General features: G+C 42.3%; 2 protein-coding genes across 7 annotated transcripts in view; both read left to right on the forward strand.

The window, feature by feature from the left end:
* The window catches only part of TACC2 (transforming acidic coiled-coil containing protein 2), an 88,927-nt gene extending 75,777 nt beyond the window's left edge, over positions 1-13,150 (forward strand). For 3 of the 6 annotated variants that reach the window (XM_031059857.1, XM_031059859.1, XM_031059856.1), the window contains exons 13-20: positions 263-406; positions 789-865; positions 4,918-4,961; positions 7,766-7,774; positions 10,296-10,456; positions 10,791-10,897; positions 11,711-11,831; positions 12,582-13,150. In XM_031059857.1, coding sequence (XP_030915717.1) covers positions 263-406; positions 789-865; positions 4,918-4,961; positions 7,766-7,774; positions 10,296-10,456; positions 10,791-10,897; positions 11,711-11,831; positions 12,582-12,647 — 729 coding nt within the window. In that variant the 3' untranslated portion in view covers positions 12,648-13,150. The remainder of the gene's footprint in view (positions 1-262; positions 407-788; positions 866-4,917; positions 4,962-7,765; positions 7,775-10,295; positions 10,457-10,790; positions 10,898-11,710; positions 11,832-12,581) is intronic. The other 3 variants (XM_031059858.1, XM_031059861.1, XM_031059860.1) reach the window with 2 other exon arrangements.
* Positions 13,151-13,471: 321 nt separating this feature from the next.
* LOC102039361 (CD59 glycoprotein-like) lies at positions 13,472-15,585 on the forward strand. The gene is made up of 3 exons (XM_005424495.3): positions 13,472-13,803; positions 14,605-14,721; positions 15,251-15,585. Exons 1-3 carry the CDS (start codon positions 13,749-13,751, stop codon positions 15,451-15,453), a joined length of 375 nt encoding a protein of 124 aa, XP_005424552.1. The 5' UTR covers positions 13,472-13,748; the 3' UTR covers positions 15,454-15,585.
* The last annotated feature ends 268 nt before the right edge of the window (positions 15,586-15,853 follow it).

Genomic DNA, 15,853 nt, shown 5'->3' on the forward strand with positions numbered 1-15,853 from the left:
GTACATTTTCTAAGATAAGACTTTAAAATATTGATAACAAAGTGCTGCCTTTATTTTCTCTCTGTTAAGGTAACATGACCCTCCTGGTGCTTCTTATGGATCTTAAATGTATATTTTATGATTGCTGAATTCAGAGCTCCTTGTCTGTGTTTTAACTTAGAGATGTACAGAACTCTAGTCCTAGCACCACACCCAGAAAACCCATGAGCTAAACACTTATTTAATGGTTTGTTTCTTTGTATTTCAAAAAACAAACCCACAGAGAGAACCTGCTATCCCAGCAGATGTTTCCATCTCCAAAAGTGCTCTGTACTCCCGCATCGGCGCCTCAGATGCAGAAAGCACCACGGCTCTGCTCTACCCCCAGCAGGACCTGGACTCTGCACTACGGCTGGCCAGGGCAGAGGTAACTGTTTCCACAACTTGGGAAAGGAAAAACCTGCCCCTTGTTGTTGCCTTCTTGCCTGTCTTCTCTCAAATGTGATCACTTGTTCTGTTCTTGGAGCCATCCTCAGCCACGCTAAAGGAAAAGGTGCTCCACTGCAGATTTAACTTGCTTTACAGATGTGAAAAGCAGATATGATATGAAATCTTTATGGTTTTAAACCTGAGGTGTACACTGTGCATCTTGACATTGCTATATAATTATATAAAAATGGTAAGCTGCTTGAAATAGGAATAAAATTATGTATTTTACCAGGCTATGTATCATATCAGGGTGGCTAGCAATAGCAATGAAAAAATGGATATAATCCAGTGGGGTTTTTTCCCTTTGTTTTCTGTTTCAGATTGTGGCCAAGGAAAGGGAAGTATCTGAGTGGAAAGAGAAATATGAAGAAAGCAGAAGGGAAGTGATGGAAATGAGGTGGGTTATTAACTTGATCACCGTGTCAGAGAGCCTCATCTCAGCCTGACAACAGAGTACCATGCTCATACAATTGTTTTGTTTAGTTTTATTTTTAACTTAAGGCTTTGCACTGATCCTGAACTGATCCTTTGTCTTTTCTCTGTATGGTGGGCACCACTGTTCAGGGTAATCATTGAAAAGTTTTGTGTTGCTGATCTCATTCACACCCTCAGAATACTGAGATAAGGGAGGTTTTACTCCAGGTTAATGCCAGGGAAGGAGTTCCTCTGGTTTGTGTGTGAATTCTCACTAGGATTGCATCGTGAGGTTCTTGTTGCAGACTGTGTGAGTTGCTGCAGAGCTGGCAGAGGGCTGCACATTAAATGCACATTAAATTCACTTCTAGTTCTGCTTGGAAAAAGGAAGGAATGTAGGGAAGAACATGCAGGTTTGCAGTAGTACAGGCTGCCTCCAGGACATTATTGTAAGGTTGTTCAACAATAGAAATCAAACCAGTGTCAATAGAAAAGCATTTCTTGCAAAGGAACCATTCTGGACTATCAATGTTGGCTTTTAGGGAGATTCTACACCCTTTTCTTTGAACTATGATTTTTTAATTACTGCACACACTAAGGTTGATTTTAGTTAAGCAATAGTTCTCTTGGCTTTTGCTCTCTTGTTCCCTTTGAGAGCTGACAGAAGGACCCAGAGCTTTTCAGTTTGTTCTGGTTGTATCTGTTCTATTTCTGTGTCATCCTGCCTCTGTTACATTAAATATCTGTACACTGGAACATGGTTTGACCCTCCTTTCCAGCCCAGGTCCTACCACTTGCAAGGATGACAACAAAATCCCTGTAGTGGATGATGTGAGCAGTGCTGCTCAAAGAAGCACTGATGCCTTCCATTCAGTCAGTTGAGAAACCTTTCAAGCTTTCAGCTTTTTTTTTCAGTTGGTGGGACCATAAGGAGGACAAAACAATGAGCTTGCCTTGCTCACTGATCTGAGTCTGAGAAAGCCATCAATTGCAAAAGAGAGTGTATAAAATACTTCATGGAGTCTTTAAAGCTTATTATTTTCTACCTTCAAAAACCAAACAAAAATGGTCCCCCCTCATAACTCATAAAGAAACGGAGACTGTCACATTATTTTAGCATCTCTCCTTAAAGTAATAATTTATACAGTCACTTCCAAGACTGAATTTTCTTTAAAATCCCTTCTGTTCTAGCACCAGCTTCTTCCCAATATGAAGAGTTTCAGTGATTTAAAGCTAAACTCTGTATCTAGTGATGACCTACATAAGCAATCACTTATATCCAGGAAAACTGTGCTTAGGGAGGGAGAGTAGAAGGGAGCTGCAATGCAGAGCTCCACAAACGCTTGCATGGATGCCAGGAATTGCACATGGCAGATTGGAATAGCAGCAGCACGGGGCTCTGAGCCAAAGCATCTTAAGAGAAGCATCTGCAAAAGGCAAGGGCAGCCTCTTTATTTCTTTTTTGCCACCTCCCAGTGCCCAGCTGAGTTCTCTCACCTCCCTTGTGCTCTGCTGGGATGGGGAACAAAGCCCTGGCATAGCCCTGAAATGCTTAATGAGGAGCAACAGAACGGAGTGGCTGTGAGCAGTCAAACCCAGGGAGCCAAACAAGGAGGGAACAAAATGAGGGATTGTGAGGAATGTCTCAGTGTGCAGCTCACACTCAAGTGTGGTGCTTGGTCTGTTCTGTGTCGGGGTGCACGTGTCTGCTGGCTGCCAGTGGGCACTGCCAGCCTTTTCCCTGATGGAAGGAGAGCCAGGGGTGACACAGAGCAGCTGGCGCTCTGTAGTTCTGCACCTTCATCTTCCACACAGTAATTTGCTTGTGTATGTCTCCACCCTCCAGAAAATCTGATTTTTAAAAAAAAACCACAATAACCAAGCCAGATCTCCCACAGGCACATGCCTGGAATGTGTGGATGAAAGGAAAAAAATCTGGCTAATATTGTCACAAAATGATAAATACACATATGTGCACCAAGATAAGATTTCTCTTGGAAGTTGAAGTGTTCAAGCAGTCCATGTGTGGTAAATTAGAGATGCAGCAATGAGATATGACATAATGATAAGCAGGAAGTGAAGGGATTATTTAGAGCTGCAAGCACAAAAGCATCACTTCCCAGAGGAGGAAAAGCAATGCTCCTGTACCCATGTCCTGCATAGGGTAGCTGGAACATCCTGAATTCATCTAAATTACCAGGAAATATCACTTGGAGGAAATTCCACTCCAGAGAACAGAAGCCAGAATGAGAGGTTTAATAATGCAGTAGCTATCAAAGAGCTGAACCACAGTGGGCTTACCATAATCCAAGAGTCTAACCAGAGGCAGGCAAAAAATACTTAATTATGGTTTTTTGGAGATCTGATTGATCATGACTCTGTAAGGGGAGTCAAGCAGATGACCTCTGAGACCCTTTGTAGCCTGAGATTCTGGTGGTTTTATGCCTTCCAAATGTGCAGTCAGTGAATAGACTGTCTCAAATAGCCTAAGTAATGTGTCAGCCTGGGGTTAAGATGTGCCCTCCCAAAGAGGGATGGTGTGGCAGCATCCTTTGGTTCCCCAGCTGTAATGACCATTATTTAGGCTGCTGGACTGAAAGAGGCCTTTGACATGAATCTGGAGCAAATCCTTCCCTGGAAAGTGCTGCAGTGTTATAATGTTGTGTTCCTTACCCCGAGTACCCTGAGTCCTTGGCTGCTGCTTCTTGGATGATAAAACTTCCCAAAGGTGCCTTGTGTCACAGGGACATGACAAAGCTTTAAAATCCTCATTGCTTACAGCAGGCTTTTCAGGTAATCTGCTTTGGACATGAAACCAAACCCTTCCTTTTAGGGCAAAACCCTTGCTGTTATCTTTGCTCTCCAAAGTGTCATTTATGGTTGAAAGGAAAAATCCCAGTGCTGGGGTTAGAGTCCCTGCTCTCTGAGTGTTCTGCAGGACCAGGGGAGATGCTGCTGACCTTAGGGCCAGGTGACCTTCTCAGGGCTCTGGGTTCTATCTATGATTCAGATTTGAGGCAGTTCTGGAGTTACTATAGTTGTTTTTGGGGAGCTCTGCAAGTTTCTCCTTTCCTTACTGACTTTTATTCGCACATCCTTTCTGTAGCCTCACCAACTGCAGCAGAGCTCTAAAAATGGAGCAAGTGAAAGTGAACTTCAAAAGAGGTGTATTCCAACTCCAGTGAGCTTCTTGGAATATCCACTTCTGATGAAGTGTGGGGTAATTTTGTTTTTTGTAGACGGTCCTGCGTGGCTCATGAATCAAAGCACAGATCAAGCTAGTCTCATTTCATTAGCTTTATTTGGCTCTGGGAAGGGATGGATCATCTTTCTAAATCACATTTAATCTGCTTATTTTGGCTAACCTCTTTTCAAGAAGGAAATTCAAAGCCTACCGTGAGTATACGAAATAAAACAGTCTTAAAAGTAGAATTTTGCCACCTCTGCTTCAAAAACAGATTTGGGAAATGGGACGTGATGGATTTTGTGCTACATAGTTGAATATTTTGATCTTGTTCTTTTAAGTGGTGGTGAATCATTTAAGCATAAGAAGATTCATTTAGAAGATGAGATACATTTTGGGTGATAGCCAACACTACTCCTGTTAGTTTTACTTGATACCAATTATAAGTTTACTTGAAGTTTATATTAAAAACAAACCAACACAAATTTGGAGAAGAGGGGAGAAAGTAATGGAAAAATTAGGCTCTTTGTAATTATTGAGTTAGGCCAGTGTGATTATGTTCATGATCATAATGGGTGATGTTTCAAAAAGCAGAATCTGTTTCAAAGCAATCTCTTCTTCCTCCCCTCACCTTTATTGATTCCCATGGAGAGTTGAAAATCAGGTGCAGTTTTAAAATTGTCAGTTTTATTTGTTATTTGGGCAATAAAGAACATATAAAAGTGTGATGGGGTTCTGTATCTCTTAAAAGCACCACAGTTCAGTTTCTGATAGTGTTATTTGCTAAGTAAGCATGAGCAATGATGTTGTTTGCCAAAAGTTTTTCTTTTTTTTGTTTTCCCCTCTTACAGAAAAATAGTTTCGGAATATGAGAAGACGATTGCTCAGATGATAGGTAGGTGTTCCTGCTGTGAAAGGTGCTCCCTGGTTGAAGTCTGTGGGCTTCATTTTGATGCTGGCTGCATCTGCTGATGCTGCAGGGAATTGTGAATGCATCTGAGGACACCAGAAAAGGAAAAGTCAGGGCCTCGTCTCACAGCCAGCAGCCCCCGGGCAGTTCAGGTAACACAGGAAGCTCAGGGCTTTCCCTTCTGCAGCGGAGCCCGTAGGAAACGAGTTCAAATTCTTGAGTTTCTCCAGGAGAGACTTTCAGTGACCTAAAAACCCCTTAGGCATCAGCTCACAGCTGTGTAAAAGCAGATACCAAAGTTAGCTCTTCACAGCAGCAGGGATTATCTGCGCTAAGTGCATCGATCAGACCAAAACCAAGATTAACTCCAATCCCAGCTGGGACCTTCCAGTGCCCAATCCACACCCCCCGCCCCCAGTTACTTACTGACACAGAGGTCTCCTTTTAAGTCTAAATTGTGACAAGTTTTGCCTCTCAGTAATTAGAAAACACCTTTGCTGACAGCATGTCTCACAGATAAAAACCTCTACCCTCAGTTGCGCTTCAGACCCAAAGGTTGCAGGGCTCGTGTGGTTCCTCAGCACGTGAGGTCTGGCCCCTGGGATGTGATTTTAAAGCCCCTCTAAGATTTCTAAAGCTCTTTTTATTAGTCTGGCTATAGCAGGCACAAGCACCAGTGGCTTGGGCTGCCTTGTACTGCTTCAGCTCCAGTTGTTTCCCAGAAAGGCAAATGGCTGAGGGGAATTTTGGGATCTCCAAGGTCAGAGTTGCTCAGAAGAGCATCAGTGTCTGGTGCTTTTGCTGCCTTCCTGGATTTCTTGGCCATTGGGAGACATCCCAGCCTCATTTCAAGTGAAGGGTAAAATGCACCTGCAAATAAATTTTATGGTAATGACAACTATAACAAATAAATTAACGAAATACATATAATAATGAATAATAAACACCAATAATGTGCCAGGGTTCATTCTCTCTGGTGTTATGCCTCCATTGCCTTTTGTATGTACAACTGAGCCAATGTGCTGCCTTCTGACGTGGTGTGTGTCACTGTCATCATTCAGGTGTTCAAGCAGGAGTGACCAGAGTGTGCAAAGAACTTATTTCATTTTGGTTTGCATACCCTGGTGTGGCTTCCACCCTGAACCTGGCCAGTGCTACAGACACACAAAAGACCTGTCCATTTTTCCTCAAGCTATGCATACAGTTAACAATAGATAATTCAAATTCTATTTTTGAGAAACAGATTTTAAAAAATCAGATTTTGAGACTGCAGTGCAACAGTAAGATACAGAATAGGAATCCTGGGGCAGAGGCACGGCCTTGGTGTACATGGTGCATTCCACCACTGCCACTTCTTCTTGCTGTAAAGAAATGAAGGTTCAGTAAGTATTGGGCCATTGACTATGAGTAAATAGCTCTTTAAACTTCAGATTCAGAGTATCAGAGCCTCTCAGATACTCTGTGGTGAGTATTTAAGGGCTGTGGCTATAAGTAATTTGATTTGCTGTCCGTTTGCAAAGGAACTGGACCAACAACAGCTGCACAGAAAACATCCTTTCTGTGTTAATTAGAGCAGTATGCAAATCCTACAGCATGGTAAAACGTTAAATGTGAGGCTTCTCCCTGCATTTAATGTAAATTTTTTATCTAATTGTCCCACTTTGTCATGCCATTTCTTGTAAATTGCTGTCCCTTCTGATAAAGGAATTCACTCATCCGAATGCCACATGTGGAGGAAAATGTGTGTTTGTTATTTGCATGTACTTCAGTGACCTGTTAGTGATGCCTCAGTGCTAAAGGAGAATATGCATCTTAACAAAAGAAATGCCTGTGCTGTTTCTGTTCATCATTTAACCCTTCTGAACTATTTATACAGCCCTGTTAGAAGGGCACTGCACATAAACCAATTTCACCAATCCCTTTGATGAATATTCAGTGAGGTTGATAGGTCCTGCTGAGCTTTTTGTAGGCTGGTGTGTGCATAATGAGTACTGAAAATGTCCCATATTAACAATATATGACTGCCTGTGTTTGCTTGTAAAGGCACTGAAAAATGTGCATTGCAAACTGCAATTGCCTTTGATTCCAAGGGCTGTGGAAGGTTCAGTATTTGCTGTCACACATATATGGAACCCAAAATTACCCAGCTTAGCTGCTGTGATTACTTCATGCCACACTGTGCAAGCTAGCAGTGTGGAGATCCCTGTTTGGTGTCACTTGGTGTATTTTTTTACTTGTGCTTTTATCTTTTTTTCTCTTTTTTTTTTTCCTTACACTTGCCTCAACCCCTAACACATTTTAGTTTACCCTGAGGAGTGGGGGAGAGGAAAGACCAGGCTTTCCAGGCTGTGCTGCTGCTTTGTGCTTGGTGCTGTTTGCTCTGCCAGCCAGGGAGCAGAGCCTGGGTGACCCCAGTGTTCCTGCACCCTCCACACACCTGGCTCACAGCCAAAATCCCACCCCAATTCCTTTTCACTGACAGCTTTCTAATGTTGATTTGTTGTTTTAGGGTTTTTTTCCTGTTAAAAATGTATCCTTATTTTTACATTTGAATACATGATGAAATTTGTGAGATTTACATTGTGAGATTTTGCATTATGAGATTTTTTTTTATTACTTTACATTTGAATACATGATGAGATTCTCCTTGTGAAAAACAAACAGATGTTATGCTTTGTGCATTACAGGTTGTTGCATTACTTATTTGCTGCTTTCCTAACAATTCCCGATTTTTCTATTTTGCTTCCGTTTTCGTTGCTTCTTGCTATTTGCTTGCAAAAACAAAACAGGCAAGCCTGGTAAGTAAAGCTTTTCACCGACTTTCACACCAGCATTTTGCATCTTTAGTTTCTTTTGCTTTTGTTCTCTGTTTGCTGCATTCCCATTAAGTCGCGTGAGTAGTAGTGAGCTGAGCCTGAAAGCGGATCTGCCGTGGTGCTGCTCTGATTCTGTCAATTTGGATAGTGTTAGTCCTGAGCATACTGCTGTGATTGTTGGTGAGCCCTGGGCAGGGTGTGTTGCAGATGTGGAAGTCATTTAATTCAAATATTTTGATCACATAACCTCGTAAATGTATTTAGAATTAAGGATGTGTAGCCGCTTATCTACGATTTGACTTAGCACATTTTATTGACACTAAATCATAGTCTTAGAAAATACAAGATCCTTTCCAACCCAAACCATTCTGTGATTTTATGAAAGTATCACATAAAACTCTAGTCCCCCTCAAGCCAAGTTTCTGCCTGTTGTTGTATTTAACCACTTTGGTTTGGGAGCATCACTTGGATGGGCTTGGAGCAGCCTGGTCCAGTGGGAGGTGTCCCTGCCCATGGCAGGGGGGTGAAATTAAATGAGCTTTAAGATACCTTCCAGCCCAAACCATTCTGGGATTCTGTAGCATTTGCCCCAGTTTCCCATGAGTGAGTTTAAATGGTGCTGGGGGTTGAGTGTTGGAGGAGCTGATCCAGCTGGGGAGAGAGGAGGCCCCACGATGTGCTGGGAGGAAGAGGAGGAGCTCAGTAGTTGTGAGGGAGTGTGACATGAATTATTAACTTCCTGATCACTCTGGAAACAACTAGGGAAGTGGCTAAAATACCTCAGATAACAGTCTCACAAAAAGTAGGGATGTGATATTAAATGCATTAAAATATTTTGGATGAGGATGCAATGGATCTCTTGCCCATGGAGTTGCAGTGACAGAGAACAGGATCCTGCCAGGAAAGGGTTTGGAATTATCTAGGCAGGGTGTAATCTCCAGCATAATGAAACAAATCTAGTGCTGGAACACAAGGAGACAACCTCTGAGCTTTAGAAAAATAAACAAGACAACAATTTTTTTTTGTTTTAATTGAGAACACATTACTTTTGACATTAGAGAGGAATACAGGGTGTCTCTAAGAAAGCAAAACAGAAAAGAATGTTTCTTTTTAATAAAGTGTTAAATATATCCAAGTTATGTTGTATTACAGGGCTCTGGGCTTCTCTGCCATGTCAAAGGTGTTTGTTCACCAGTAAAATGAAGGTGTTACAAGCAGGTCCTGAGAACTTCTCTGGTTCTTTTCATCTTCTGTATCACACAGAGCAAAATAAGCTCAGGTCAGGCTCTGCCCCAGCCAGGTGCTGTCAGGGGTGAGCAGAGGAGCCCAGGAGCTGATGCACAGTGTGGCATCATCTCTGCTCTGGCCTTGGTCAAGCCAACAAAAATGTGTATTTTTTGGATGGAATATGCAAAAGGAAGAGACAAATCTCAGTTTGGGAATTGACAGTATCAGCTTTGGCATTTTGGAGCTGACCAGCTCTATAAATAATTCAGATGAAATCTTCTATTCAAATAAAAACCCCAAACTTGTTTAGTTCTTTATGTTTCCAAATATGAAGGCCCAAATGAAAAGTTGCACATTGTGAAATGGCCCATGCTTTTTCCACAGGAGAACTTTTAACCTTGTTTTAGTTTCTATCATAAACCAAGGAAAATGGTAATATAAAACTGCTGTGTTTTGTGGGTGGGTTTTCCTTTCAGTATCGTGCTAAGTACCCCTTAAAACATGGGCACAAGAATCATAGATTAGGACTGAAGGAAACAATGCATCATTTTGGAAGACAATGCCAGACCTTTTCTTCCAGTGTTATGTGGATATTCCAACTTATTATGAGGTCAATTCCCTTGAAAATACCTCCTCCATATGGATTTGTATTTCTGTTATGTTCTTCCCACCACCCCTGGCTGAAATTTAGCTATACACAAGAGGAGCTTGGCAGATGTTTTTTGCAGTTTTTTTTACACTTAGGAAGTCTGTCTGATGTTAGATTTCCTTTCTGCCACTTGCTCCAGCAATCCTGAGAGCTGGTAAAACACTGCTTTTCCAAGGGAAGAATTGAATTCCACTGAACAAAGTGCCTTGTTTGTGCAGGACTAGAAGGTGCCAGGAGATTTCAGGCATTTATCATCAATGGCAGATAACTTGTGGCCAGTGCTAGGAATGTGCATCAATGTCCTTTCCTTCAGCTAGTGCATCTTCAGGGGAAATCCAACACCTGCCTTTTCATGGGAACAGCTGAGTTCAGAGTGAAGAAATCAGCAGTACAGAGATACATTCACATTTTCCCCCAACATCAAAATATTTAAATATCACTGTGTTTAGCAACTGTTTTCCAAAACAGGCTTGTGTCTAAAAATCTGACTTTTCTGGATCCTGTAAATTTACTAATACACAAACAGGGCAGAGTGTAGTAGAAACTGTAGATGATCATGAACTCAGTGGACTTACTCCTGTTACCCTTCTGAAAACCTCTCTTTTCTCTACTCCTCTCTTCTTTCAGAGGATGAACAGAGAGAGAAATCTGTCTCCCACCACACTGTTCAGCAGCTCATAGTGGAGAAGGAGCAAGCTCTGGCCGATCTGAACTCAGTGGAAAAATCCCTGGCAGATCTTTTCAGGAGATACGAGAAGATGAAGGAAGTCCTGGAGGGATTTCGGAAGGTGAGTCACCTTAACATCTCCTTTAAAGAGCAGAGCTGAGCAGATTCTGTGGACCAAAATGTGCTGTGCTGCTGAGCAGAAGGCAGGACTTGTGTTTTCAGCTAATTCTGATGTTCTGCATGCCAAACCATAATCTTCAGGTGAAGGATTGCAGCCAGCTATCAAATGCAAACAGAAAAATTGTAAGGCTCTTTGCATGGTGTAATATTCTCTTTCAGGGGGTGTCAGTGTTGGACTGCAGCCCTTCAAACAACTGTGTGTGACTCCCACAAACAGGTGCCTGTCTTGCATTTTAACCTCTTGGTTTAAATTTGATGTCATCTTGTCTTTTAAGAATGAAGAAGTGTTGAAGAAGTGCGCGCAGGAATATTTGTCACGAGTGAAGAAGGAGGAGCAGAGGTACCAGGCACTCAAAATTCATGCTGAGGAAAAACTGGACAGGTAATTGAGTCATGGATTCACAGAATGGATTGGGTTAGAAGGGATCCTAAAACCATCTTGTTCCACCCCCTCCCATGGGCAGGAACACCTTCCACTGGACCAGGTTGCTCCAAGCCCTGTCCAGCCTGGCCTTGGACACTTCCAGTGCTGGTACATGGACTGTACATATTTTTTCAGGAGTTCATGCTGCAGAAGGATTCCTATGGCTGGACCTCACATCCCAAACTGATCCTGCAATATGCAAAGCACAGGCTGCTCTGTGATAGACAGTGGAAAGAAATGCAATAATGAGAATTTCTGCAATGTGCTGGTGTTTCTTCCAGCTCCTGACCATACAGAACACCTTAAATTTCTACATGTAGTTAATGTCTTTATATTTGTTCAATGTATTTTCATGGGAGAATCAAGAAAGAAGCCATTAGCCAGTTTATTTCTGTAGATCTCCACATAATGACCAATTAAGCCTTTCTAGGGATTGTGTTCAGGACTCATAGTACAGTCCCCGGAGCTGGAGATGAGGTTTGGAAACTGCCATAAAACACTTCTACCTGAGTCGTATTCATGACTCCAGCAGAGATATCTGAGAGAAGCACAAGGGAGCAACACAGACAGTAAGAAAAGACTCTGCAGCCCCTGCTGAGCAAGAGAGGCATTTGTGAAAAGTTTTCAGGGACAAGTCTCACAACATAGCCATGATGTGCAGAAGGCAGCCCTGCCCTCTCCCCCCATTTGCTAAGGTGCTGTCCACCCTGGGGCACCCTCTGCCCTTTCCTGTGGAGACCCAGATGTGACCAAACCCTGTGTTTTTTGCAGAGCCAATGCTGAAATTGCACAAGTGAGAGGCAAGGCCCAGCAGGAGCAGGCAGCGTACCAGGCCAGCCTTCGCAAGGAGCAGCTCAAAGTGGATGCCTTGGAGAGAACACTGGAACAAAAGGTAAATAAACCAGGAGCCACGCTCTGCCTGAGGATTGTCCTGCAGCTCACTGGCCTTGGGGACAGCAGGACTCCCCAAATTTTAAGGCAAAACCCCTGTGTGCACCAGCTGGACCCAGGTTTGATCGGAGCCCAAGTGTTTGGGGCTGGCTTAGCCTTGGGCAGAGCTCAGGGTGCACCTCTGCAGCCTAGGCCTTGGTGTGTTTCAGTTCTCAGGTTTTTCTCTCAGGTTCTGTTTCCCTTTTTAGTGCTAGCTGTAATTCCAATGCTAATTCCAAAATGTCTGTAAGAAATGCCTATTTATATCTCCAGCTCAGCCAAGGGAGCTTGCTTTGGCATAGAACAGCTCGTCCTTGCTTGCAGCTCTGCAAGGCAGAGTGAAAATAATGAAAAAAAAGTAGAAAAGTGCAGCCTAGAAACAAATTTCCACTCTGTATTATTGTGGTGTGCTGGGAATGACTGCTGTGAAGCTGTCTGCTTTGGTGCTAAATTTGATTTATTAAAACTGGAGGAGCTGTTTTTGGAAGAAAGGAAGCATTTGTTTGAATGCATGTAGCTCTACTACGAATATGAACACTTAGTTGTACTATATCTGCACATATATCTGTATGTGTAGATCTCCTGTTCTCAGCATTGGAGAAAAGTTAATTTTCCCACACCTTTCCCACTGGTTAGATAGCATTAAAATTAGAAAAACCCCTCATCTTAATGCAGCAATCCTTTTCATAATACTTCTTATTTTATTTTCCAGAATAAAGAGATAGAAGAATTAACAAAGATTTGTGATGAACTGATTGCCAAAATGGGGAAAAGCTAACTTTTAACCAAATTTCTGGACTTCAATACTGAGTGCAATATGACCATTGGCACACTGATGTCCATACATTTATGTGGACAGGTTATATTTTCACTTTTTCGTATGCACTACTGTATTTTCTTTCTAAATAAAGTTGATTTAATTGTATGCAGTACTAAGATGACTATCAGAATTTCTTGCTATTGTTTGCATTTTCATAGTATAATTCATAGCAAGTTGATCTCAAAGTTCCTGTATCAGGGAGATTGTCAAGTTCTCTAAGAAAATACAAATTGCTGATCCTAGCCTTCCCTTTGTACATGAGTTCCCATGTTGGATGTCTTTTGGATTTAATATAAACATGTATTACTTGCATGGGGACTCTTGCCTTAAGGAATGTAAACTTTATCTGCATTTGCTGATTTGTAAAATAAAATCTAAAAAAAAAAAAAAAAAAAAGAAGGAAAATGCATGTCACAAATGAAATTCTTTATTGTAAATAAATTTTTTCGTTGAAAGTTGAAGATAAGTATGGCTCTCTTTTGTGTCCTTCACTTGCTTATTTCAGCACCAGATGCTCTTGGGAATTAATTCCTCCACAGAAAGCACTTCATGGGTCACTGCTTGGAACACTTTGTGGGTCACAAGAGTCTGCTGCTTATGTGCACATATCTAGGTCTATATCTTAATGTCTCTCTAAATATATATATATATGTGTGTCTCTGTGTTGGATTTGGACCACTCAAGTCTCAAGCATAGGCTTAATCCTCCAAAATATTTAATGCTCTGACCCTGATCCAGCAAATCCCATGGGCAAATGTAATGAGGCTGTTGGAGGAGTCAGAGTCTGTGCCATGTGGTGAGAGGATGGTTTTTAAGCATGGCTGGCACTGAAAGGTGAATAATTTCCTGCTCCTGGAAGAATTTGCCTGCAGGGCTGGTGGAGCTGAGGTTGGTGTGATCAGAGGTGCAGCCAGAATAAGCTCCATAAGTAGCACTCTTGAACACCTCTTTATCCTGTAAGTTATCCTCTGCACAGGATTAGGGATGGAGGAGAAGCATTAAGGCTCTAATAGCAAACAAACTGCTTTCTTTGCCTAATGGTGCATCTCTTGGATCTCCATGATGTGGACAGTCTTCAGCCTGGTTCTTGTCAGCTCCCTTTTTGTCCTCAAAAGTAAGTCAGCTCCTTTTTCTTTCCTTTTTTTACTTCATTTGCATTTCCTACCTCAGGCATGGCTGAGCCTCTTTGCTGTTCTGGGCTCCCCTCCTGGGCTGGGTTGGTTTCAGGTCATTTTGTGTGTGTGGTTAGCAGCACAGAACTGCACCTCTGTAAAGATGAATGTGTGTGCTAACAGATTCAGTGTCCCCACTGATAGCAAGGGTGGAATTTCTGCTCTGCAAGCTTCCAAGTGTGGTGTTTGAAATATCTTTCAAATCCATGCTTGCCTTCCTTTGAAAATGCCATGTAGTTTGAGGCAAGGAAAAGAAAGAGGATTGAGGTGTGGTCTTGGTGTTTAAACAAGAGCAAAACTCAAGATACACTGCTGTGCTTTCCAGCTGAATTGGTACTTCAAGAGAAGAGGAAGATTGGATCATTGTAAGATTTTGTGTGTCTCCAATGTGCTTTTTCATGGTACTGTGGACCAAAGATCATGATGGAGAGGGAAAAAAACAGCATTTGGGCTCTGCTCTGAAAACATTACAAGAAGATATGGATGCAGTTACAGAATATCAAATGTTTATTGTATTATTTTAAGTGCAGATTTTAACAACTAAATAATTGATTTTTTATTATTATTTTTATCGATATTTGACCCATTTCTAAAACATAAACATTGCTAAGATTTACAGACTCCTTGGATTTTCCAAAGCTCTTTTGGAATTTTTTTTATGTATGCTTGAAACCATACTAGAAAGATTAATATTTTTAAATACTTCTTGTAAATTCTAAATGGTTTCTTCTCCCTCCACCCAGGTGAGGCACTGCAGTGTTACACCTGTGTGGGTTCTAGTGATGATGACTGCAACAGACAAGGAAGTCAGCAGTGCCCAGGCCATGCAGATGCCTGTGCAGTCATTAGAGGACAAGCAAGTAAGTGTCACAAATGTGTCACACCTGTTGCATTTGTCACAAAAGAAAGAAATGGAGAAGAGTGCTGAGTAAGTTAAGGAAAAACCAAAAGTAAACATCTCCTCTCAAAATAAACCCCATTAATGAATCTCAGTCCTAGTTTTGCTGACGCAAAATCCCACTGGGAATGATTTGTGGGTGTGCCACAATGAGCTGCACCCGCTCTGTGGGAAAGCTAAGAAGCATTTTAAGTATTGCCCACTTTTTGCTCAAGTGACTTAGCTGGAAATTAGGATGGAAGAGAAGCTAATGAGCTCCTGCACTTGGGCACATCCAAAGATATTTAGGCTGCACCAGTTGCCTGTAAGATAAATCAGAATTATTTAAGTGGGAGCTGTTGGTGCGCTGCCTTGTTGAGGCCGTACTCATTTTCTTGTGAGGAGCAGCCAAACCTGAGGTTGTTGCTCAGTGCTGGGTGCTCAGGCTGGTGCTGGGGGGGCTGCAGGAGGCCATTTGCAGCCCCTCAGGGCTCCCTGTGGCTCTGTTCCAGGTGGCATCATGAAGTCCTGCTCGTTCAGGTCCTTCTGCGAGCGGGCGAGGCGCGACGGATCGAGGGCGCCCGGGGTGAGCGTCCACTGCTGCTACTCCAACAACTGCAACGCCAGGAGCCTGGCTCCCAGGGTCACCAGCTCCTGCAGCTTCCCCCTCCTCATCCTCACTCTGCTCTGGCACCCCTTGGTGAAGCTGACATGAGGGGGAAAAAGAAAAAAAAAAAAGAGTATCCTGAAGCAACAACTCTGCCTTCTTAGCAAGGGATGATAATATTTTGCTAATCACATTGCTCCATGTACCATTTATCTCACTAGGTAAAAAGCTGTAGGAAGACCTGACAAATGTTTAGATAAAAATTGTTTCATCTGCTAAATAGGTCTTGATCTCTGCATAAGGAATGCTGCCCTGTTGCTTATTTTCCTGCAATTTGGATTAGGAAAAATCTTGGCTGCAGATAACCTGGTAGTAAGGTCAAGGGCAGATGGCTGCCAAATGCTTTTTACTGTTGGCAGATAGTCAAAAGCAAGCTAAAATTTTCAAGCACAAAGTGACTGAAGATTCTAGCAAGCAAGTTAATCTTTCAGAGCATATTGGCATGCTG

The sequence above is a fragment of the Geospiza fortis genome, unplaced genomic scaffold, assembly GCF_000277835.1.
Source record: "Geospiza fortis unplaced genomic scaffold, GeoFor_1.0 scaffold452, whole genome shotgun sequence".
NCBI classification, from domain to species: domain Eukaryota; kingdom Metazoa; phylum Chordata; class Aves; order Passeriformes; family Thraupidae; genus Geospiza; species Geospiza fortis.